At 39.6% G+C, this 25,477-nt stretch overlaps 1 protein-coding gene across 1 annotated transcript in view; it reads right to left on the bottom strand.

Moving 5' to 3' along the window:
• Nucleotides 1-9,037: 9,037 nt before the first annotated feature.
• bnl (branchless) overlaps nt 9,038-25,477 on the bottom strand; it is a 244,497-nt gene continuing 228,057 nt past the window's right edge. Inside the window, exons 3-4 of the mRNA XM_065222029.1 lie at nt 21,668-22,889; nt 9,038-10,700 (exon numbers count right to left, since the gene is read on the bottom strand). Coding sequence (XP_065078101.1) covers nt 10,405-10,700; nt 21,668-22,889 — 1,518 coding nt within the window. The 3' untranslated portion in view covers nt 9,038-10,404. The remainder of the gene's footprint in view (nt 10,701-21,667; nt 22,890-25,477) is intronic.

Raw genomic sequence — 25,477 nt, 5'->3', positions numbered from 1 at the left:
CCCAGCTAAAGTACTGTGGGATTTAAATACCTTTCGTTTGACAACTGTTTTGTTTAGGAGATATGCTGTTTTGTACGAATAATTCAAATTTTGTCAGATCTTGTTTTATCTCCGGATCTTGGAATTCCTAAGATATTCAATAGCGTTCGATAGGAGGACTACAATACCTATCACCTGGCACTTGATATGAATACCCTTATCTGTAAGAAGAGTAAAACCGGCTTCCTATCGGAAGTCGAGTTGTTGGCGATGGCTATACCCTTCTTCTCCTGGTCGATGAGATTGGTCCACATTGCGTGGATTCAACGGCAGGAGGGGAGACTCGGGCTGCGATTTAAAACACGCTGACTTAAATCCCCGCCGGGAAGAGATTGTTCGTCGAAGGACTTGAGGTTCGCGCGGTGAATATTTCAGATGTTGGCGGTGCCATTATAAAAACAAGTGAAAACATTCTGGATGAGCTGCACACTTAGGTGAAGAAGTGGATCATTGATAAAACCTAGTGATAAATTAGAATCACAATAGTAAAAAAAATTAAAAATTCAACAAACAAGAAAGAAGACAATATGGACTTCAAAAATACTCCAGGTTAATTTAAGGTGTTTCGTCTGAGATTGTTTTATTCATTGTATCATTCATAGGCACTTATGCCGTCGCAACGCTTAGCTTCCCTTTTCGAGAGTCGAATACCGTTGAACGGTTTCGATCTTGGCTTCTCGCCTCGTATCCCGCTTTATCGCGGATTTTCAATTTCTTTCTCCAGGTCAAGAAAACCAAAAGAAGCAGAAAACTCAACTATTCGTAAAAACTTTCCATTAAACACCGAGTTTGATCACGATTGGTTGATTACAAAAAACAGATCTTCGAATAAAAAAAAAAAACAAACCTCCACCTCTCTCAAAAAAGGACCAAATAACATAACCGGTGGTGCTATCGAAATGGCACAGAAAGTTACTTAGAACCTTAAGCTATAATTCTTAAATAATAGAAAAACGTGTGCTCTATTGTTTTTATCCGTATCTATGATTTTATTTATACAAAAAACTGATATTTATAACAAAATCAAATTACTGTTTTATCAGAAAATACTGCATACGTCCTTATCATAGCTTCCGCGATGAACTCTTTCAGTTTGACGTTTCTTGAAATGAACAGCACTTCGCTTGCGATTCATCCTTCCTCTCGATGCAAAATGAACATCTCGCGTCGTGCGAGTCGACATTCGGAATAGAGTGAGAATTGTCACGCGAGAAGGAAACGAGAATGGTCATCTCGATTCGCGCGAGAAGTGGAATAAACACAATGGTCTTGCTTTGTAGCTGCGCATTTACCGACTGAGCTAAGGGAGGCCCCGATCCACGGCGGTAGGGGCCACGATACCGGCTTCGCTACCCCAGAGTGCGGTGGTTTGTAAAGGATTCGTTATAAAGATTTGTAGCAAACTTGTTCACAATCAGTTGCCAAGCGAGTGATGATGATGCATCATTTATGCTAAAAGTGGCCTTTCGTATCGTGGAATCGTTTTGCATTTTTCTATGAGGTTTTGTCTATTAGCATCACGGAACTGGTTTCGTCTTGGGGTTGGCTGTCGACCTGCTGCGCTAGATTATGATATTTTATTCGAAATTGTGACTTACCTGCTTCTGATTTAGTAAGGGAATTTAACTGAACGTTCTATTTGTTTGGAGCAACTCGAATGTCATTTGGGGAAAGAATAATCACATCCCACTCAGTAGTCCAAAGTCATTTGCATGCTCTAATCCTCTCATAGGATGCCGCTGGGCAAAACGTCTTCCCAATTGATCATATTAACACCATTAACTCTTCCAGCACCACACTGAAAATTAATTCGACACTTTTTTCTAAATTATACCGAATTCTGTTCATCGATTTATTTTTATTTTTTTAATACCGTTGGAAAAAGATGTTTTTTTTTAATTTTTTCATGCCACCAGAGGTTTTCTTTCAGTAGTGCAATTATAAATTTGACTATGTAGCAGTTTACTAGACATTTTCATATGTAAACAGGGACAAGTGTGTAAGAAGACATCAATCGGGTTGAACATGCTGAAACGGCATCAATTTAAAATCCAACCATGTGACATGACCAATAAAGAGAACCTAATATCCATTCAAACAAGATACAACCATCAGAAATCCGTTTAATAGTGAAAAAATTTATTGAGGTTTGGTGCCCGAAGAGTTAATGATGCATAAATTAGCAAACCGCTGCAGTTTTCGAGATTCTGCGACCAACGGGATTTCGGTGCTTCAGAGAGCTAAAATCAAACACTGCTCGAGTAAGTTATTAATGACTAGAAGAATTTGATTATTTTCTTTTTCGTTGTTTTCTTGCATATGCATATAGACAGATTAAGGGGTTGTTGGGTATACAATGATTACAAATACACGAGAACAGGGGGCACTGGTTACACTGGTTGGTGTGATGGCGATGAGATAGTCTTCTTAGAGCGACGATGGCGGCGGCGGTGGTGGTGGTGGTGGCGATGGCAACGATGGTGGTGGTTGTGATGGTTTAATGGTGGAATCAAACTACACTACAATAATAAATAGAGGTGCGCTTTTAGTGTAATATTCTAATAGCAATAGTGGCAGTACGTTTCGAAATGGGGGCTTCGTTCCTGAACAGTTGTCTTTTACTCACTGATTGCTGTGATAATACGTGTCCGCCTAATTGGGGTTGGGGTATACAGTAAATGTCAATATTGCAATAGTTTGGTATATTAGTACAAATCGTTCATTGCTAGGCGGGTTGAAGTGAGAAACTGTGAGAGTATAATATATTTCTAATAATCACCTGATTGTTTTGATTTTTCCTTGCTTTCATGACTTAGAGTTGCAAACAGTTTTTTTTTACCAATTCGTTGATTAGTTCGAGGTTATTCAAAAAACCACACACTCATTGTTTGCATTTCGTAGGAGATTTCATTTATTGTCTTGTGTTTCTATCTTCTTTTTTATTTGAGTTTTAAGGTTTTCGTTTAGCAGTAATGCAATGTAATATGTAACTAGGAAGGGCGACGAGGGAGGTCGCAGCAAAATGAGCACCATTCCATTCTCATTTGGCTTTAATATTTTAACGAATTTTTACATCATTAGATTAAATGGCACTCATCTTCTGTCTGGTTGCAACTGAGTTTTTCCTCTAGTTTTTCATCTTTTCTTTTAATAACCTATATAAATTAGTATATTAACCTACAAGGTAGTCTACAGATTCATAAAATCTATTATAAGAGTTGCCTTTTTTGCCTTTGTTTTTAAACACTTTCTTGCTGCTATATTTATAAAATATAATACACAAACGGTATCTTACCAGTTAACATTGAATAATTTCTGTTTTCTCGGTTTACATTATGCTCCACGCAAAAGTCTTCTTCTTCTTCATGCATACTTTAAAAAAATAAACATCATTTGTGAGCACGTTGTGATGATCATCAGTCTTTCTTTTGTTGGTAGTGACTTGAATTCCCGTGGCTTTAGTTAAGATATTTTTGTTTTGTTTTTGAATACTTAGCTGCTTGTTGGATTAATGTGATACTCCTCGCTTTGAATGAAAATGGCTCTTTTGAACTGACAGAAGTTACATCTAACATATATTAGACCATACTCAACCGAGAGGTTGATTTGGCCGGAGAACGGTTCCATGTCAAATGACAAATCGATCTGGCTGGACCCTCTCCGATTGTTGTGGTCATTCATTCACATTTCTAGTCGAACAATTCAAAGGATCCTCTCTGCTTTGATCGATTATCTGCATCTAGTTTCTCTTTCGTTGATAACTACGCTGCAAAAAATTCTCTTTTGTATTTGATGTTCTGGATGCTAGGTGTGAATTCCCTTTGTCAAACTATGTTGGATAAAAATAGCGTGAAATCTGTTTCTATAGCCGTGGTTATCAACAAGCATATGAAAAATCGTTTTATTTTGCATTTACTATTCACTCACACGCACACAACATCAGAAATGAGCAGTAGCTTGTGGGAGCCGCACTAATTTCGTTCGAATTCTCATTGCTTCTATTGTCTTCGATGAGCGCAGAATTGAGCAAAACAGACAGCTGAGTGTACATGAATGATTCCTCACTTATTATTGTTTTTATTATTATTGTTGAGTCTGTTACGATTGCATTCTGCTGAGTGAGAATTTAGCAGAAAGAATCACTTTTTATGTTTTAGCTTTAAACATAAATTGACTCATTTAAATTGGTATTAACATGGAGTAAAGTATTATTCTGCAACACATGAACGTAAGCGTCACGCAAATAGTGTAAACTGCTGTGGCAATATCAACTGATTTAAATCACTGAGCCAAAAAAAAAATATCTCACTCGGCTATTTAAATCGTTAAGGCCCAAGCACAATGACAGCGGAAGCGGAACGGCAGCGGAAGCGGCAGCCCGAGCTGAGTAAGCTTACTTGTCGGATTGAAAACTAGTTAGAACCAAATCGACATCGGTTAGGCTTCTTGATGTCATTTGTGACAACTGTCAAACTTTCCGTTTCCGTTTCGTTTCCGTTCCGTTTCCGTTCCGCTTCTGTCCACATTGCGTTTGGGCCTTTAGCGTTCGGCTTATACGTATTCAATCGGGTTCTCCTTCGGTAAAGACAATTGTTTGGGTGCTTTTCAGTTTATCCTTCATTCATGCTATTGGTATTAGTTCCAAGCAGGGCCCAACAAAGTCACTTTCAATCGAAAATCGTCAAGCGACGACGAAGTTGTCAACCATCACTTTCAATTGAGATTCATTCTGTCTTCTCTTCGAGCAGATCCTATTCAACATCAACAAACCCACTTTTGATCAGTTTTAATGCTGTTTGTTTTGGCTTGACTCGTGTTGATTTCGTCTTTCATTGTCAAACGAACTTACTGTCGCATTGAAGCGAACCTGTTCGATCCAAATTCGCGCAGTTTTTCTGACTTTTGTTGATTGTTCACTCTATTCATTTAAGCGCAAGCGCATGGATCTGTGTACGTAGATGTCAAATTCATCATTATATCACAGACAAACAGACATAACACTCACAATCACATTCATCGCAAATAATGTTTTAGTTGGGAATGTGCTTGCATTTGTCATGGTGGCGCCACTGAAGCATTGAGCAAGCCACCAAATCTCGAACTTATCAGTGATGCCAGTTCTTTTTCACGTCTAGGTAGTAGATGTCAGCTCTTGAAAATGATATGTGGTCAAGGCATCCCACTGGAGACACACATATCTGACGAATACAGAAAAAAATAATTGTTGAATATTACATCGAAAGTGCTGCACATTAGTCATTCCGTTCCTAATATTACGCTGCACGATTAACACAGAATTCTAGAACAAATCATGTTGATGACTGTAATATTCTATCAACTTTTACCCCTTTTACCGGTTATTGATGTTCAATACTTCACCATGAATTTTATTGATTGATACATTTTATATTTTTTTTGCTGTACACACATTAAAGTGATGAGCGGTGGTAGAAAGGGCACTAATTAGTGATGCATAACCTCGTTTAAAAACTTGTTTTTAGCAAAAGAAACAGCACACTAAACAAACAAAACAAATCCCTAAAAAAAGTCTTAGCTTCTGTGAATTTTTCCTACGGAGCCGCATTTCTGCAGAATTAAATCAATTCTATAGATCAACGGAAAATTTAGTAGAACCGACATCACTGACTTCCATCTGTTTTGTTTTTATTCAACACAGCTGACGCGTGTTGAGGGAAAAGCAACTAGTGAAAAAATGGCATGAACGAGGGATGCTCTAGTTGCACATCAATGCTTGGGAATGTGGATGATAGATGGTGCTAGTGCGCATGCAAAATACGCTTGACGATATTTTTTGAAGAATTTTCTTCTAAGATCTATGTCTGTTTGTCTGTGATTATAGGGTGGTTTGCTTACCCATAAATGTGGGTATTTTTGAAATCGTAGTTACATCGAGAGGCCGGAAATCGATAACCGACGCCATTTTGATATCCAATATGGTGGCATCCGATTTCAAAAACCGTGGTAAATACTGACAACGACCCATCAATATGGGTATTTTTAAAATCGGGATGACGTAAAAAAATTGAAAATCGATATGCGATGCCATTATAAAATACAAGATGGTGGCTTACAGTTTAAAAAAAAGAGGGAAATACTGTCAAATACCCATTAATATCTATAGGTATTTTTCGAAACTGGATGACGCCGAGGGGGCTGTTCATAAATTACGTAGAGGGTTTTTTGGGATTCTTAAGCCCCCTCCCCCTGCGTAGACAATTGTTCATACAATTTTTTTTTTAATTTGTATGGGCCATTAGAGTGATGCAAAATTTGAAATTTTCGCTCCACAATACTTAAACGATTCCAAATCGGATCCTGACTAACCTCTCCAAATTTGAACCCATTTGGTGAGAAACTGAGATGGCACAAACCATTTGAAGTTTGTATGGAAATTACTATGGGAAAACCAAGATTTTTGTTCATGTCGATCTAATAATTCACCATATCGGTCTGCTTCAAAAGCTTTCAACTGTGCTTGTAGGAAATTGAATTTGAATAGGCGTTGAATAGGACACAAAAATCATGGCTACTATGTCACACTGCAAAATACAGCGTTGCCTACAGAGCAGCTGCTTGATCATGTCATAAGTTTACCAATCTCTTAAATAATTAATAACTTTTTCCTGTCTCGTTTTACATAGAAACGATCTTCAGCAAAGATGTAGCTGAGAAAATTTTCTATAAGAATGGCCATCGAACTGTTTCGCAGCTCAATATGGAAAAAGACTAGAAGGCAATGAACAAAAAGTTGAGATTTCCCATAGTAATTTACATGTAAACTTCAAATAGCTTGTGCGAAGTCTGTTTCTAACCAAATGAGTTGTAACTTTGGAAGGCTTATCAGGACCCGATTTGAAACCATTTAAGCACTGTGGAGCGAAAAAGTCAAATTTTGCATCAGTCTAATGGGCCATGGAAAACTACCCCCCCCCCCCCCCACTAAACTGTCTTCATAGTTTATGAACAGCCCCTAGAGTGAAAATCAATATCCGACGCTATTTTCTAATCCTAGATGGCGGCTTTCGATTTAAGAAATAAATGGAAAATACTGTCAAATACCCATAAATATGGGAATTTTTTAATCGGAGTGATGTTTAGAGGTCGGAAATTGATATCCGATGATATTTTGAAATCCAAGATGGCGGCTTCCCGTATCAGACAAGTGGGAAATAGTGATGTCGACCCATCAATATGAGTATTTAGGGAATCGGAGTGACGTCTACAGATTGTAAATAGATATGCGACGCCATTTTGAAATCCATGATCGTGGCTTCCAGTTAAATAAAATATAGGAAATACATCAATATGGGTATTTTGGGAATCGGGATGACATCTAGAGGCTAAATAACAATATTCGACACCATTTTAAAATTCTTGAAATTTTGAAAAAGTGTGAAATTCTATCAAATACCCATTCATATGCCGGAAATCAATGTCCTATGCCATTGTAAAATCCAAGACGGCGGCTTCCGATTTGAGGAGAAGTGTAAATTTTCACAACAAGGATGACACGTAGATGCCGAAAATCGATGTTAAACGCAATATTTAAATCCAAGATGGCAACTTTTGGATTCAGAAAAAGTTGAAAATAGTGTCAAAAATCCATCAAGGTGGGTATTTTCAAAATTGAGAAGAGAAAGAAGAACGTTGAGAGGGCAGAAACCGATGTTTGACGCCATTTTTGCCTTCTACCGCTAGGTACGCTAGTGTTCGCAAATGACAAGTGGAGCCACTTTCTGATCCTAAGTTCCACTCCTGTGACACAACCCTTTATTTTTTAGATAAATAAGTGTTGGAAAGATTTTGGAACGGGAGAAAGAGAGACAAACGAGTGAAAATTTGTTTATAAATACTGTACTCGAAAATAATGAGACACATTGATTAGTTTGTAAATTTTTAACGTAAGGGTAAAAATTGATGAAATTTTGACTGAAACTAGCTAAGAGTGTAGCAAGAGTAGATCCGTCAAAAAATCTTGTGCGGCGGCGCGGTGTAGAATCCGACTGCGTCCCACAGATGGATCGGGAAACACCTAGGAATTTATCATTCGACGATTTCACGGGTGGTGAAGTCATTCAAGGAGTCCCAGACGACCCAGCGGCGGGCAGGTTCCGTCAGAAAACCGATGGCAGCTGATCAGGTGAATGCCAGGAAGGTGTTGAGTCTGTTCAAGCGTCGACCGAAACTTTCGATCCGCGATGCGGCGAATAAGGCGGATGTTTCCATCTGGTTTGTCCAAAACACAATGAAACGTGCCGGCATCCACGTCTATAAGGACTGGAAGGCACCGAACCGGAGCGACACACAAAACACGGTGGCGAAAACCCGCGCCAGGAAGGCGGACACTAAGAAGTTACCGGGGTAGGAGTTTTACGGTGCCACATCACGGTTGGCCGTTCCTGAGGAGGTAAATTTGCCAAAAAGTTCTTGGTTTGGCAGGCCATCTGTGGGTGCGGCAAGATAAGCAAGCCGTATATCACGACGGGTACCATCAACGGGAAAATCTACCGAGACGAGTGCCTCCAGAAGCACCTCCTACGCTTACTGCTGTTTCACGGAGGCGAGACGCTGTTTTGGCTTGATTTGGCAACCTACCACTATGCAATGCAATAAAGTAGAAACCTTACCGTATTGTTGTGGTTTACTCCTTGAAAGCTGAAAATTTTTTGGCAACCATTTTTGTGTGCCTCTTTTTTTGACGTGTGATTTCTATATAGCCAATGCGAGTGAACGGAAATCCGGTTTGAGCCAGATTCTACGGTCATGTTTATGTTAGAAATCTTCCGAGGAGGATACTCCTTTACCACTAGAGCGAAACACTCCATTCTATGGAGAAAATCTGCTGATGCAGTGTTGGTTTCCATTGAAACCATCCAGCGTCAGCTATGTGTGAAGTAATGTAAATATATTTAAAAGATAAGTATATAAATACCTACACAGATGTACAGATTATCAAGGCCAGATGAATCAACTCTAATGCCCACTAATCACTAAACATCACTTATGACTTCTTTTATCAATGCCATGACAAATTGGATCAGCTTCAAGAAACCGCTTTCGACGCTTACAATGTTGCGATAATTTACCGACTCCAGATTACGGCTGTATTACCAAGATTGATTAACCGGAATGATACCATGTTTGCTGTCTTACCATCCAATTAGCCAATTTCATCCAAATACCGTGTCGCTACCATCCAGTTATACTGCCGTTATACACATAAACGACGCACGTTCCATAACGATTGCAGCGGATACGGGACCGATGTGCGTATAACTGCAGTGCTGCAGCCTGTAAGAAATCTCTTCAATCATGTTTGATGAAAACCCTCGTTTTTTCCCACTCAATAAGACGTGATGATTACGAACCACAACGAGACCAATAAATAGTGTAACCTAAGCAGTGAGGGTTCAGAGATAACCTAAAATACTTTTTTTTGCTTTCGATTCAAAATTGAACATGCCCTAATATTTACAAACAATCCGCGCAGCTCGCATTCTTCCTTTCCACTGTTCAACACAATATCATATACCAAGCTTACTGTCTGTACACAAAGCTCTCCTTTACAATGCAATTCATTATCCTACCTAGTTCATTAAGCAACTAATAATATCGTCATGGAAAATGATAATTTCAATCAACCGTTTTTAAAACAACGGCTCTATTTGTGTTTGTGTAATCTTCTTCTTCTTCCTCTTCCAGCTGTAAACTTACATTAAGCGATGAGATTTAAGAGCACTGCCATCAATGTGTGGAGGAGAGCAATCCTACATTCCAAATCTTCTATTTTTCGTCGTCGAGCACGTGTTTCGTTTCGCAATCATTCTGAATCCCGCGTTCCATGGCATTTTCATTTATAAATTTATAGTTAAATAAGTACATTCTTCCTAACCGCATGTCTGCTACCTCTACTATAGTGTATAATATTGTTATTGTTTTCATGCTGCGTGGTATATTGTTTATGTGTATGTGTATGTTGGTAGCAAAATGTCGATTGTTTCAACCTGTCCTGAGCTGAATTTGTTGCTGGTGTCTTGGCGTTTCTTGGTAAAACTATGATTCTTCACTGGTCGAATTTTGTGATAAAATTGGTCAAATCTTAGATTCTTTTTTCTTCTTCCTGTGTTTCGAGGATTTAGTTACAATGTTTTATAAATAATCAGTCTATAAAATTTCTGTGGTGAATTTTGTCTCTTCCGAAAAAACTGAAACTAAAAATCTTCCTGTTAGACTGAAGTCGAGTGTTTTTGTTTCAGTGTACTCAATCTTCAGTACCAGTCTAACACAACGAACTAAAAATCAAAACATATGATGATTGTGACTGTGAGTAATTTGCGTACGTGATCATAGATATAGCAGTCGTGTAACTCTGGCAGTGCTGGCACTGGAAGCGATGAGCAAGGAACTTAAACTCAGCAGACTGAACGTTACGAGGAACCGGCCCCGAGGATGTTCATCCACCGAGCTGCTAATGAAACTATTGGTTCTATAACTGCTATCACTAACACTAGAGCTACTAGCATTTGTGGTGGTGGTATTGGTGATGGTGGTGTTGGAAGGAGAAGGGCAACAAGGAGCGGCGGCGCTGCTGACCTTAGGGAGACCATACCAAGGCGAAGCGGTGGGTTTTAGAGCGGATCCTGCAAGTGAAATAAGAGAAAGGAAAAAGAGAGCGGCCACCGTATTCGAAGGGTCAGTGGGCGACAGTGAGTGAGAAAGAGGGTAAACACAGTCATCGATTAGTTCAGCGCTGGCTTGAGTGCGTGTGTGCGTATGTCATTACGGATTGTTTCGTTTTGGAACCTGGAACCCTTCTAGCAGGTTACGGCCAGTCCAGTGGGGGTCATTCTGTGGAAGGGTTTCAGGAGGCGGAGGAGGAAGATTCCATGCAACTACTTGTTCGGATAACTGGCAGAATGGAAGAGGCATAGCGGCACTCGTAGAATTAGGATAAATTCAGTGCTAACATTTGAAAACGGCGCAAAAGCCATTTGTAAACAAATGGTTTGTGGGCCCTTTACTCGCTACCCGAAGAACGCCCACGCAAACCAACAGCATCGTCAGGAAGGGGAAAATTTCCCCTACCCGATGTTGCTGTTGTGTCGCGTGGGTGTACTTCAAGTAGTGAGTAAAGGGCCCACAAACCATTTGTTTACAAATGGCTTTTGTGCCGTTTTCAAATGTTAGCACTGAATTACTGGTTATGATACACACACACTGATGCACACACGATGCAATGAGGGCTACTTAGGGCGATAGGTACATGCAGATAAGGGTTAGTAGAAGTTAGAGAGAACAGGCGCTATGAGTAGCAATAGAGACTTAACCATTTGAAAGGGCCTATAGATTTAAAACGAATAACTGAGTCCTCACTCTAAAGGCCCACGCACATTAGATCCGGATCGGACGCGTTGCGGCAAAGTGACAGCTAAATCAATTGTCTAACTGTCAAATTTACGTCAACGCAACGCAAACGGATCTAATGTGGGTGGCCCTTAAGTGAAAACTAAGCGAACATTAAACCTCGAATGCTGATTGTGACTCTCTGAAAATGAAAATTACAGCCTTTTCTTGTAAAGGGTGTCCATAGTTAAATTGCATCACTTTAAAAAAGCTGCAACATTCTGCCGTCTGGGTTTATTTTAATGAACTTTTGGGTGAGATGGCTTCAGTGTGTGTTGTTAAATTTCGAGTAGTTTTGAAAATGGTGTTTAAAGATGTTGGGAATCCAACAATCTACTGTTTCTCGAGTCATAAAACGATTCGGAGAACGTCTAACTGTCGATCGGAGGCAAGTGAGTGCAAGAAAAAGTGTTCCGTACTGCGTTGAAGATCACAAGCGTGTGGTTGCTGCCTTCAAACGCAAACCCAATTATTCCGTTCGGCATGTCGCGAAAAAACTGCACCTTACAAAAAGTTTCGTGTAGAAAGCCAAGAACGCCAAGGTTCAGAAAGCCAGAACGACCGAATAGGACGGCTAGAACATGGGCACGTACGCTGTACAGACAAATCTGGATCAGCAATAGAAAAGGGCCCATCAGCATTTGTAAATAAACCGTTCCAAAGCCCATTCCTCACAAATCGAAAAAAAGTTGAAAAAACCACACTGCTGTATCATGGACGGTGAAACATACGTAAAAGCGGACTTCAAACTAATTCCGGGAAACCCGTATATGACTGCGAAACACACATTCGATGATGCAGAGTCCCTCAGGAAACAGCAAGTGTCGAAGTTTCCCAAGGAATTCATGATTTGGCAGGCGATTTGCTCGTGCGGAAAACGGAGCAAACCTTTCGTAGCAACTACAACCGTAAATGGCCAAGTCTACATCAATGAGTGCCTGACTGCTTCCGTTTCTCAAATCATACAACGTTCCCACAATTTTTGGCCGGATCAAGCCTCTTGCCACTACTCCAAGGACGTTCTAGAGTGGTACAAGATTAATGGGGTCGATTTCGTGCCGAAACACACCGGAGCTGCAGCCACTCGAAAGATACGGGACTATAACGAAGCACAAACTCCGTAAACATACTAAAGTTGTCACTACGGAGCATAACATGTTGAAATCATGGTTGATAGCAGAAAAAACTGTCGATTCGACCGCGTTGTACAAAACCTTATGGGTGGAATTAAGAAAAAAGTTCGGGTATTTGGATTTGGTGAAGAAATACAGTGATATAAAGATAAGTAAACCAAGCTTATAGGGGAAATGGCTCTAATGATGGCCTATGATCGCGTCAATGGGACGGTACTAACGGATATTTTTGGGCGCTATTGATAATTTAGTCAATTGCTGAATTTATGTATAGGCCCACATAAGGGGCATTTAGGCCGACATTACATCCCTTTTCCCTATATACAGAATTGACAGAATTGAGCGCTGATGGCCGCCAAAATCTAGCTGATTTTCTGGTAGGGAACATTCGATTTTATGTTTAGGCTATGTCGTTTGACGTATAAACGATCAAATTTGACCTTTTACAGGTCAAACGACAGATTGTGGCGGCCATGAGCGGTCGTAAAATGCTCGATAGAATTACTTACCCTGAAAATTTCATGACAATCGGTGGAGAGACTTATTTTTGGCGAGTACTTCTAGATGATGCAATTAATCTGTGAACACACTTTAACTGCTAACTACAATATATCATCAAACATCTGATGATATCCCAACACTCATTTTTTATAGCGGAATGAGCCAAAGTAGCTTGGGAAAATATTCAGCTAATTGTAAAAAAATATGGGGGAATTGGGGTACATCAGCTCTTTTACATTGTCTTGTTCCAGTCGCGCAGGCAGGATTTTGGTCAAGGGGTTTTTAATTTCCAATAAATTCACCAAAAATACATTCTTCAGCTAGCTTGATTTCATGATAAACATCTAAATAGGTATGTGAAATGTACATTTCCACAATAGAAACTTCAGCAAACTATTTCTGGGAAATTTACACTATCGAACCATCAATAATTTTAGAAAAATTTCCAGAGGAGCTGTTGGAAACTATGTGGAGAAGATAGGAAGAACTTCTAGAGTAGCCAGAAAGATAAACTCTTGGAGGTAATTGGGAGCAGAGTTGCAACCTATCACAATCACGATCGTCGAACAGCTGATGGTAGTAACGCTTGGTACATTCCTATCAATGTGATTGTCAAAGGTCTCTCTATGACCATCCATAAAGTTGACGAAAGAAGTAAAAAGAAACTTGTGAATGTCGTCTTCGGCGGTGATCCATCACCGATCTGGCCATTTGTGACAATCACAACACTCATCTGTGCTCGTTTTGAATCAGTTACTGCTTCGCTTGATTATGTGAATTTGTTGGTGTGTGAGCCTAATGGGTTTGTTTAATTAGGCTAGCTTTTGTAGTAATTCACACACTGCCAAGACGAACTTGGAATGCGTAGGTACGGTTTTTATTTTCTTTTCGTCTTTTCGCATTTTCTCATTATCGCAGAAGTCTTCACTGTTTTCGTTGTGCTTTTCATCATCAGCAGCGAGTGTTACGTTTTGCCTGCGACCAGTGACCATTACTGGTGATAGTTGTTTGCCATGGCTCTAGCTCTCACTGCGTGACAAAACGTTCTGTCAGCGATAGTCGGTTGATGTGTTGACAAGTGTCGCGTGAGTGTCATGCTATTTTGCATCACTGGTTGGAAGACACTTCCAGAGGAAGTTGACCGACTCTGTTGGGAGATAAATGTACTGGAAAAGCCATATGCAAGTGCAAGAAACATTCAGAGAAAATTTATTGAAACTTCCAGAGAATTTCTGAGAGAACTTGGAAGCAGTTTCTAGGAGAAATCGTAAGAATTGCCAGGTGTCAGTCATAAGAGTCAGAGCAAGTCTGGAGCCACCCTTAGTTCAGTCGGTAAAGGTGCAGCTACAATGCAAAAAAATATTTGGAATTATTTCTAAGATTTACATTGGATTTTTATCGATCTTTCAATTACTTATTACATATTTTACAGTAATGACCCGATTTTGCCAGCCCCAATAGATTCACTTAACCGTAATTCCGATTTTTTTTCTCATTTTAAGGAATGTTTTGGTGCAATAAGACTTTTGAAAAACCACATGGGTTTCGTAGAACATAAGAAAAACTTTTCAAAAAGTGGTCTGGCAAAGTTGTATTCTAGTTCAAGTTTATCACAGGAATACCTTGAAATTTAGCTAAGAATTATCATTGACTTCTCATCTGAAAATTTCCATGGAATTTGCCGAATAACTCTTATAGAATTGCCTCCAAAATCATTGGAAATTTATCTTCGAATTCCCTCTCCGAATTTGTTTTAAACTTTCCTCAGTTTTCCTCAGTAATAATCAAATTCCCTTTGATTTATGCTGAGAATTCCTTTGATACTATTTTGAGAATTTACTGGGAATTATCTTCAGAATGGTCTTGGAATTCTTCTACTTTTGGGAGTATCATCAGAACAAGATATCCTTGGAATTTTAAACGGAATTTCCTTGTAATTCTACTCAGAGCTTCCTTGAAAGTTTTCTTCATAATTCATTTAATATTATCCTCAGAATTCTCTTTGATATCTTCAGAATATTCATTAGGATGTTTCCTCTTTACAATCGCCACGGAGATCTCAGAATTATCGAAAAAAATATCTCAGATCTCTGCTTCGAATTCCATAAGAATTCTTCTCACAAGTTCTCACAATTTTAGTCTAAACTTTCATGGAATTTCCAGTACAATATTCTCTAATTTATCGAAGAATTATTCTCATTGGGCATACGTTTAGATTTATTTTTAAATTATGCTCGAATTTATTCGAGATATTCTCATTAAAATCTCCTTATAGTACTCCAAAGCGACAGAACTCACGAAAAAAATTCCAAAGCGCTGTCAAATTATCATAACAAATCAGATTTTGCAGATAAGGAATTCAGTCCGATATCTTGAATGTTCACCTTATTGTTAATCGAAATATGTTTTATTACGAGATCTCGAAACGTTTTCTTGAGTCTACTTTTTTCAATTTCCTAATCGAAGAATAATAATTAAAAAAAACACTATGTAGGGTAAAGCGCTTCTTCGTCGTTATCGCCCATTTCCGTTCTATCGATCAGAAAAGATCAATAATATAAATGATTTCATCGTGAACAAATCAATAATAGGTTTGTTCCGATGCGTTAGTTCATTAGCTACAAGCGCTCCTAGCGAATACCATTTTTCTACGTTTATCCGTAGAACGAAGAAAATGTAATGGCGTTTCAATGCGTTCGGACGGAATTGAAACTCGTTGGACGAAGTTAGAATCAAGATGCAGTATTAGATTTTAAACAATATCTCATCAATTTGTGACTCTTTATCAAATCCAACGGTACGTACGGAAAGGTGAATAAATTTAGAAGTCGTCTGTGACAGAAATATTCAATTTTTGTTGTTCAAACGTGTTAAAAAAAGAGAGTTATCCTTAGTAACGCGGGTTATCCTTAGTAGGACGGAAATGAGATAAAAAACCCTACCTTATTTAATTTTATAACTCAGCAGTAGGCAATTTTAAAATTTCTGAAACTTTAGAGATCCGTTCAAAAAGAAAATGTTTATTTAGGGATTTCTAATACTTGGGAAATTGTGATCTTGTCTTCAGATTCTCAACTTAAACATTACACAACACATTCGCAAAAACCTGTCAAAATATCAAAATTATGCAGAATCAGAGGGTTACTTTTTGTCTGAAACTGGTAAAATTTTTGGCATATTTGCTTGTACAATCTATATACAATGTTCACCCTGCCGTACTCTAAGGGAACTATCAACTCTATATTTTCATCTCCTCACCTATTGTATAAAATGACCACTTTAAGTATGTTATTTGAAACTTAGCATCTTCAACTATATAAGCATCTCTTCCTACAACACAGAAACTTTTAACTTTCACAATGCTGCGTAAGCGTAAAACTTTAATCCAATCAAAATTGATGCACTGAAGCGGGAGCCATAATGCTGCGTCAACGTCAATGTTAGCGTCAAATTTGAATCCGATCTAAATTGGGTTCTTTAGGGGTATTGAGGTAATCGCATATTCGTGATCTGCATTACAAATGGAACCGAAATTTCATCAATTTTAAATAAGTGTGATTACATTCGCAAAAATCATAATTTTAGTGCCCCTCGGTGGCACACGTTATGGGAGAGCGAGCTGTCAAATTGTAAGTTTCATGTCCAAAAGCGAAATGTTTTTTTTTTTACTGTATTAGCAAGATTTTTAATTCGTTTGCTAGTTCATCTTCTATAAAAGCAAAGTGATTATTTTGTTTTAAATCTTGAGTTTAAAATCTAGATGGTAGTCTATGGGATTGAAAAACAAAAATCGTTGTGCTCAGAAATCGCAGCCCTTTCTGACAATGTATAGGGTACCTGGGGCCTCCCTTAGCTCAGTCGACAAAGGCGCAGCTACAAAGCAAGACCATGCTGGAGGTGGCTGGGTTCGATTCCCGGTCTGGTCTAGGAATTGTCCGGGTTGGACAAGTTCTCGACTTCCCTGGGCATAGAGTATGATTTTACTTGCCACACAGTTATACCAATGCAAAAACGGTACCAGGCATCGAAAGCTCTCAATTAATAACTGTGGAAGTGCATCTAGAACACTAAGTTGAGAGTACGCAATAAGCTAATATGCGATAAGCAGTAAGCTTGAAAGCCGAAGAATAAGAAGAATAAGAAGAGGAAGATGAAGAAGAAGAAGAAGAAGAAGAAGAAAGTAACCGATATACTTTTTAAAATTAAAGAACCCAATTGATGTACTGACGCAGCGTCGATGTGAAATCGTAAAGTAGAGCTGTTGGTGGAAAAAAACAATTTGACATTCCTTAAATCTGTCATGTGACGGACGAGCCCCTTCGTCAACGCTAACGTTGACGCAGTATTATGAATCCGGCTTCCTGCTTAGCGGAATAACGAGCGGATCGACGCTTTGTCGATGTGATGTCGCGGTTGTCGCCTATTAAACATGGTGGATAAATGGAATTTGAATACATCTGTCATTTGACGAATTCAACTATCCGTCAATATTTAAGCTGATTCAGCATAGAGTTCTGCTAGAAAGATCTCATTGCTTTTCCAGCGACATCGCTCGTTGGAGGTTTCTTATTGAGGCAGCATCAATCCTTAAAATATGATTGGATTCAAATTTGACGTAGATGCTGCATCAACATCAGCGTTAAGCGGGAGCCGAGCCACAATACAGAGTCATTGTCATCGTTGACGAAGGGGTTGGTCCATAGAGGGAACTCTAAGACTAGTAGGTCCCGAAGAAACGTGCTCAACATTTTGGCTCAGCTCTGGTACTATCTTCGGTCCCAAGCTAATCGATGCACCCCTCGAAACACCCACGAACCCCTCATTTTATCTGTCAAACTTTCATAGCGAATCAAAACAAACATTGTGTAGTACTAGAATTTTGACTATATTGGGAGAATTCGATTGGTACTTGCGGTAGAAGTTTATGGGAACTTCCTGGAGAAAACGGAAGCAAGACGCTTGAAGAAACTTCCTAAGGTAGTTTGGAAGAAACTTCTGGAGAAAGTCAGAAGTCAGAAGGTTTATGTGACAGTCGGAAGAAACTTCTGCTATCAAGGAAGAAAGATTTTTAGGGTTTGTCGAAATAAATTTCCGGTGGAAATCGGTACAATCATTTAGGGAAAGTCATTTGAAATGCTAGCTTCTAGCAAGGGTTGCAAGATAATTTAGGAACAAATCCCTGCTGCCGAATTGTATTTTGTTTTCTCCACCTATGTCTCCCTCTGAGTATTTCTAGTAAGATGGAAGAAACTTCCACACTGTTAGAAAAAGTCATCGTCATCGTCATTGCAGATTTCTGCAATATATAACGCACCCGTTGTTAACGCTAAATTTGGCGTATTTGTAGTATTTCATGCAGATTTAAACAAAATATAGCATAAGTCTTCAATGTTGTGTGCAAATTAAACGAAGGAAGTTTACGCGATTGTTAAAGTCCGAAAAATTGGTAAATCAACGAACTAGATAAAAAAAGTCCACATTTTTTCAGTGCTTCGGAAGATTGAATCAACTTCAAGAAGTTATAAAATGAGCATTCTGATGGATCTACATGGTCACTGGATTAAAGTATTTTCCGATTACCATCCACTGTTTTTAGATATACATTTTTAAAAATGAATAGGGTTTTGAGCATTGAAGGTCCTAAAAATTTAGGTTTTGCAAGTAGATAAAAGTCTCTCAAAATAGTTTTCTCTGACATTTAGGCGCAAGAAAGCAATAATCATTTTGATTATTTAGAAAATCTTGAAAATCGTTATTCTGGAGATCCTTATCTGTATATCAGTATCAAGTACAAAAATCGGTATAAATACCGTCAAATCGGTAGATTTGACAACGCTGCCCTTCATCAGTAGTATTTTGGCTCCAGCTTCCCGCTTAATTGATCAACAAGCGGACATGCAATAGATCGGTCATATCAAGAGTAAATTTTCCTTACGTCGAAACTAACAAAGGTAAACAAAGTCGAGCTATCAGTGTCAATCGAGGCTCCTTCTGTTACACTATTTACTGTTCGAATATAGGATAAGATCCCATTTTAAAATTTATTTACCAGCCAAATTGCTTTTTGACGTAATCACCTTCCGATCAAAATATTTTTCGATGTTACTTAAGTCACCCAATTTATATGGAGATGTCGTTTGTCTTAAGTAACAGCGCAGAGAAACCCGTGAAAAGTGTACGTTCGTCGTTTCGCTTTCTCATTATTAAAGTGAATAATTCGAACTGTTTGTTGCTAAGATGATTTCGGTGGTTCTAAAATGATGAATGGGCTGCACGTAAGGAGACGTGATTGATAATTCTCCCGAATATCCTGGTAAATACACTTGGACTTAAGTAACATTAGGGTGTCATCAAACGACGTATAATAACTTTCGACTCAAAAATCAGTATTTTTAGCATGAAAGTTTGCGATCTGCTTTATATGATTATAACCCTGCCTAATATGTTAAACATTGCTATCACTATGAGATTACATGTGTTTAATTGGAAATAGGAATAAGTTTTCGTTCATCAAAACAAAACTTTAACTCGGATCGGTGCGAATGTCACTTACTGTTGTTAATGAAAATTTACTCTTGATATGGCGAACTAACTTATCCGTCAATGCTTACGCTGACTCAGCATAGAGAGCTCCATGTATCGTGAATATTTATGCAGTGTGAAAACTCATAGAGTTCTCCAGATGCACAAAAGTGTGCGGGAGACCGCGCTACCTTTTTAAGTAGTTGTGATATTGCGATACGTTTTTGGTTCTTCTTCTTCTTCATTTTTAAATATGGATGTTGGATTTTAGTGTTCGTGAGATTGCGCTTGGAGATCTCTATAGGATTTTGACAATCCTTATGTCAGAGCGTCAATGCTTCGTCAACGTCAGCGTTAACTTTGATACGATCATAATAAGGTGATCGAAGAGACGTTTCTCAGTGGAACTGACAGCTAGAAATTTAGAGTGTTAGAGTGATCTGGTGTTAATGGTGCTGAATGTAAACATAAATAAAGGAGACAAACAATTGGAGAATAAACTGTCAGTTCTACTGTGATCTGTCAAAAGTTCTTGGTAAAGAAAAAAGTCAGTTGATCGCAACTGTCTCGTGGACAGCCTTATTGACGGACTGACGCAGTGTCGATGTGAAGCCGTCAAGTAAGTGTGGCTCCGGCTTTACAGTAATACATAAGCAAATCTCATGCAATGAAAATGCAGATAGAGAGGACTTCTTTACTTCAAAGCGGGGTTCATCCGTAAAATGACAGGTGTAAAGTTGAAGTTGTTTTTTCACTAACATCACTCGTTGGCGACATAAGATTGACAGATTTTCGTTTCATCAATTTCATCAATTTTAAATGGATTCTATTGCTGACGCAGCATTGTGGCTCCCTGCACTGCTCTGATTATCTTATGTGCCTCTGAAAATGTGAAGTGGCGGAGCAGATGAAGCTTCACTAACCTTGTGCCTAAACATGAACGAACTTAGGGCTAGTGATCTGCGAGTGAGCGGATCTCAAACCTAATGGCAAAGAAGTACCCTAATAAAATTGTTATGGTTAGTTTGCTTAACGACGTGTTCCGGGTATCATTCAAACCATTTGTGGAATAGTTCAATGATTTGGGTTATCATTCGTTTATGGTATTTTTATATTAGGGTAGGTACTCATACTTATCGAGAGGGCGTTGTTGGATGACAGTTATACGAAGCAGTATTTTTGAGTCACAAACACTAGACGATCGCTAACTGAACGACGCTAATTGAAAGACTTTTAACTGAAAGTCCGCTAACTGAAAGAAGTTTTAGTTATCGAGCACTTATCTGTCAAAGTGGTGCATTTCAAAATGTCTAGATGAATCAGATGAACATTGGTGCATTTTAAAATAAATAGACACATGAAATGCATTTCAGTCAGGGAATACCGTTCGTTAGGTGAAAAGCAACATGTTTCAGTTCGCGAACGTCTAGTGTAATTATAATAGTTGAGCATCACTGGAGTTCCATGCACCGCAATTATTTTAGGAGATTCGTACCACAGTTTGAGTTAAACGACACATGCATGAGAATTGGTTGAAACGCTCCAAAGGATGGAGGGAAACCTCCTGTTTTCCTCGATGACTACGTAAACCAAGGAACGGGACCTACAGATGAGGTTGAAGGGGAAAGAGGTCTTGACACCAACCACATTGGATGACGATTTCTTGTTAGAACTAAATGACGATGACAGGTTTTAATTAATGAGCACACAATTGGAGGATTACAGCTCCAAATCAACGCCATGCATTAGTCACACCATTCTGCTTACATCCTATGGAAATGATTTTACTTTCGTTCAAACTTTGTACACGCTCTACTATATCTATGATCAGACAGGTCAAACTAGGTAGTGATGGAACTTTACAAAATGAAAAATAGAAACGATACGAGATAATAATAAGAGGAATACAAAAAGAAACGGAAATACGGATCTTACAGATCCTCATTCGCTAATAGAGTGTAGGACTTATAACTTTCCTTAGAAATCCATATCATCCAAATCTTCCTCATCCACAAAGTTTAAAGATTGACCAGTGAGACTGAAATTACCTTCGTCGAGATCGTCCTCTTCGATGAACTCGGTCGACGCCTGCACCAGGTCGTCCATGTCCAGCTCGGTTTCGAGGTCATCTTCCGACTGCGAGGTATCATCGAAATTGACCGGTGTCGTCGGAGGACCCGGCGTTGTCGTCTTCGCCGTCGTCGTTCTCCTCGGCGTAGTTGTCCTTTTCGTCGGTGTCATTTTCACTCTACCTTTCAGGACCGATGGCACTGTACTACTGCTACTGCTAGCGTTGTTGTTATTACTATTACTACTAGAGTTTTGTTGCTGTTGTTTGGCTTTCTTGTTAGCGTTATGGCCTGCTCCCCCGCCGCCACCACCCGGACCCTTTTTGGGCTTTTTATTGTTACTATTTACATTGGAAGGAGTATTTTTGTTGTTGACTTTCTTGGTCACCTTCTTCTTCGGGCCTGCCCCAGCGGGCGAAACAGCCACATTTGGTACGTTCGCTAGGCTTGTGCTTGAGCGATTGCTGCTGCTGCTACTACTACTGCTACTACTACTACTGCTACTACTACTGCTAATACTTACACTATTTGCACTGTTTGGACTGTTACTGGAACTACTACTATTACTATTACTGCTAAGACTAACAACACATTCACCATCTTCTGGGCTGCATTTTTGACTCTTCCCTAGCCCTGGGGGCCTCTTCCTACCACTATTTGTACCTATGCTACCACCTCCTTGCGGTCTAAAGCAGTGCTCTCCTGCCGGTTCGTCTTCGCGGCATTTCCGCCGCTTCTTCTTCTTCTTTCGCATGTTATCTTTGCTGTCTTTGTCTTTGTTACCACCGGCCACCGTTTGCGGTCCGGCAGAAGGATCCTTGGCCATCCCGACGACGGCCGGTTGGGCCTTGGTGGGACCGCACGTTGGGCGGGGTCGCATAGCCTTCGCCGTTAGCTCCTGCAGTGCCCGGCCTGTTTCGCACAGCTGCTTCAGGCCGTGGCGAACGTGGTTCGCCCCGAATAGTCTCGAGATCAATCGCTCAACGCGATCGTGAACTACGGTTTGGGTGAGCGCTTTCGTGTAGGTGGCCAGCTTGCCCAATGTTCGGTTGACCGGAATCTGGATCTTGCGTGGCTGGCCTGTTTTGTTCAGTGCCAAGTACAGGGTCCGTCGTGAGTTGGAGTGCTGCGTCGAGCTGTAGGTGTTGTAGTGGTGCTGCTCCATCTGCTCGTTGAAGACGCAATCGTCGGTGAAGTCTTTCTGTGTTTTGGGGGGTGGAATAAAAAGAGAAAAATTGTTGCATTAGATTTGATTCGGAGGTATGGGGCATTTCAGTGCAGATAGAACAGTCAGTTGGTCACAAAAAAAAAAACACAACATGCTTAAAAAGGAATAATATTGGCACACCGGCTAATTCGATAGATGGGTATTCTTTTAAAAATTACCACGTAGGTTATGGACAGCCTTGTAATTCGCAAAGCTCACGAAATCCCGGAACGATCAAAGCATTTGGAATGTTTGTAGAGACCTTACGGGGTTTGCCGAAAGGTAATTTTATTTTTGGTCTTCACATTTAGATATCAATTTCAGATATCTCAAAATGCTTCTTGAATTAACTTATAAGAACCCAGCCAACTTCGGAGGGCCTATGGGTTTTCAATAAAACTGGAACGCGCAAAAATTGGTCGACGAAAATATCGTTTATTTCAGTCGAAATTCATATCACAAAAATCTTCTTGTTTTTCTTTTGGTAGTTCAATTCATATATTTAAAGGAAAAACATGTTCGTTTATTCTTTTGGTTTGCCAATTCCAAACTGCCGTGCCTGCCGCTTAACCTCTTCCATTAAATTCTGCACAGTGGTCTCATCGACCTTATTCGCCGCCGAACGTCAGCTAGATTTAAACTGCTGCTCGTTTTCCATGGATTTATTACACAGATAACAATTCTGAATTTTAATTGTGATGTAAACATCCATTCACGTAAACTTGTATTTCATTTCACGCAACCGAGAAACTTGTAAACAATGTTGTTTACAAAGATGGGCTTTTGTATACAATATTTGCTACATTGCATGGAATGTGTCAGAACTTTACAAGATATATAATGTAAACGTATATGATATGTGACGCTCCATTTATGTGCATCATATTGAACAGAAATTTAAACTACTTTTTCGAACTGTGTAGTTTTTTTTTTTTAGATTCCGTTTGACCAAGGCCGTTTGGTAGGGCGGAGTTCTGGGTTGTTGGGAGGGTTGTGTTCTTTGGGTACCACAACCACGTTGTTTGCATCATACCAATCTATTGCCTTTTTCCCATAGTGGCAGCTCGCCAAGTTCGGCCAGAACAGCATAGGTCTATTATGTTGCTTTAGGAATGGTAGCAGCCGCTTTTCCAGGCACTCCTGAACGTAGATCTCTTGATTGATGGTTCCCGTAGTAATGAAAATGCCGCTTTTTAGATCACAAGATATTTTTTCGGGAACTTCGATAGTTTGATGGTTTTGAAAATTTCAGCCACCTTCCCTTTTCCTGGTGCGGTATAAAACTCCTGTCCCAAAAGCTGCTTGAAATCCGTCTTCACATAAGTTTCGTCGTCCATGACGACACAGTCGAACTTTATGAGCAGATTCGTAAACAGCTTTCGGGACCACTGCTTTGCCGACGTGTTTTGTTTGTAATCTCGGTTCACCACCTTCACCTTCTTAAGCGTCGACAACCCGGCTCGTTTCTTGGCCCGCTGCACAGTAGTATAGGAGACATTGAGCTTGCCAGCGACGTCCCGGATGGAGAGGTTAGGATTCTGCTTATATTTCACCGCCACCTTCTTCGTCGTCGCTGCCTCGTCCGGATTACGATTGCTGCCGCTTCCAAGCTTCTTGGCGGTCGACAGATGCTCCCCGAACACTTTAAAAACATTTGTCACGGTCGATTTGGCCACATCCAGCAATTTTGCCAACTTGGCGTGTGAGAACGCCGCATTCTCTTGCTGCGCGAGCAAAATTTTGACACGCTCCTCCTCTTGCTTGGACGTAATTTTGAAAACTGGAGAGCAAACGGTGAAAACTCATCATAGCAACCATTGACTTCTTGCCGCAAGATTTCACCAATACAACATTGCTAGTGTAGCCGTGTAAAACCGATTTGTTTATTATTTTCAACCACGAAATCAGCTGTCAAAGTGTTCGACGTGGCAGCGGTTTGTTTTTTTTTTTATTTTCAACCAGTAAAACGCTTGATTAGTGAAACTGCTCACTAATACCAACAATCAATACGAAACTAACGATTTTAAATTGGCTCACCACTTTAGTAGCCTATTGGTCCCAAGCAAACGATTAACGTACCCTATTCTAGTCGAAATTCTAGTACTACGCAATGTTTGTTTTGATTCGCTATGAAAGTTTGACAGATAAAATGAGGGGTTATTGGTTTTTCCTATGTTTCGAGGGGTGATTCGACAAGCTTGGGACCGAAGATAGTACCAGAGGTGAGCCAAAAAGTTGAGCACGTTTCTTTGGGACCTACTTGTCTTAGAGTTACCTCTATGCTAATACCACAAACGAAGTGACAGACGGAGCGGCTCGAAATTTGATTTGACGCACTTACATTTACAATTTTCGAGTGTACCTCACGGCAACACTATCTACTCATATGTACTAGATTAAACTAGGGGGTACCGCCTGTTATCTCTTTTTCTCTAACGAAAATTGAAAGGGAGAGCCTGTTGTCAAACAGCATGTCATTATATCGCTTCTTTTGTATAATGAAAGACCATAGGCCAAAATGATTAGGGATGAACACATCGGGTTAACATTTGCTTACAAGTAAACGATGTTGAGCTGTCAAT

This window comes from Ochlerotatus camptorhynchus, unplaced genomic scaffold (assembly GCF_037179485.1).
Source record: "Ochlerotatus camptorhynchus isolate MF236.1 unplaced genomic scaffold, CSIRO-AGI_Acam_v1.1 ptg000153l, whole genome shotgun sequence".
In the NCBI taxonomy this organism is placed as follows: domain Eukaryota; kingdom Metazoa; phylum Arthropoda; class Insecta; order Diptera; family Culicidae; genus Ochlerotatus; species Ochlerotatus camptorhynchus.
The sequence above is the reverse complement of the archived record's forward strand: the minus strand, read 5'-3'. Positions and strand labels throughout refer to the sequence as shown.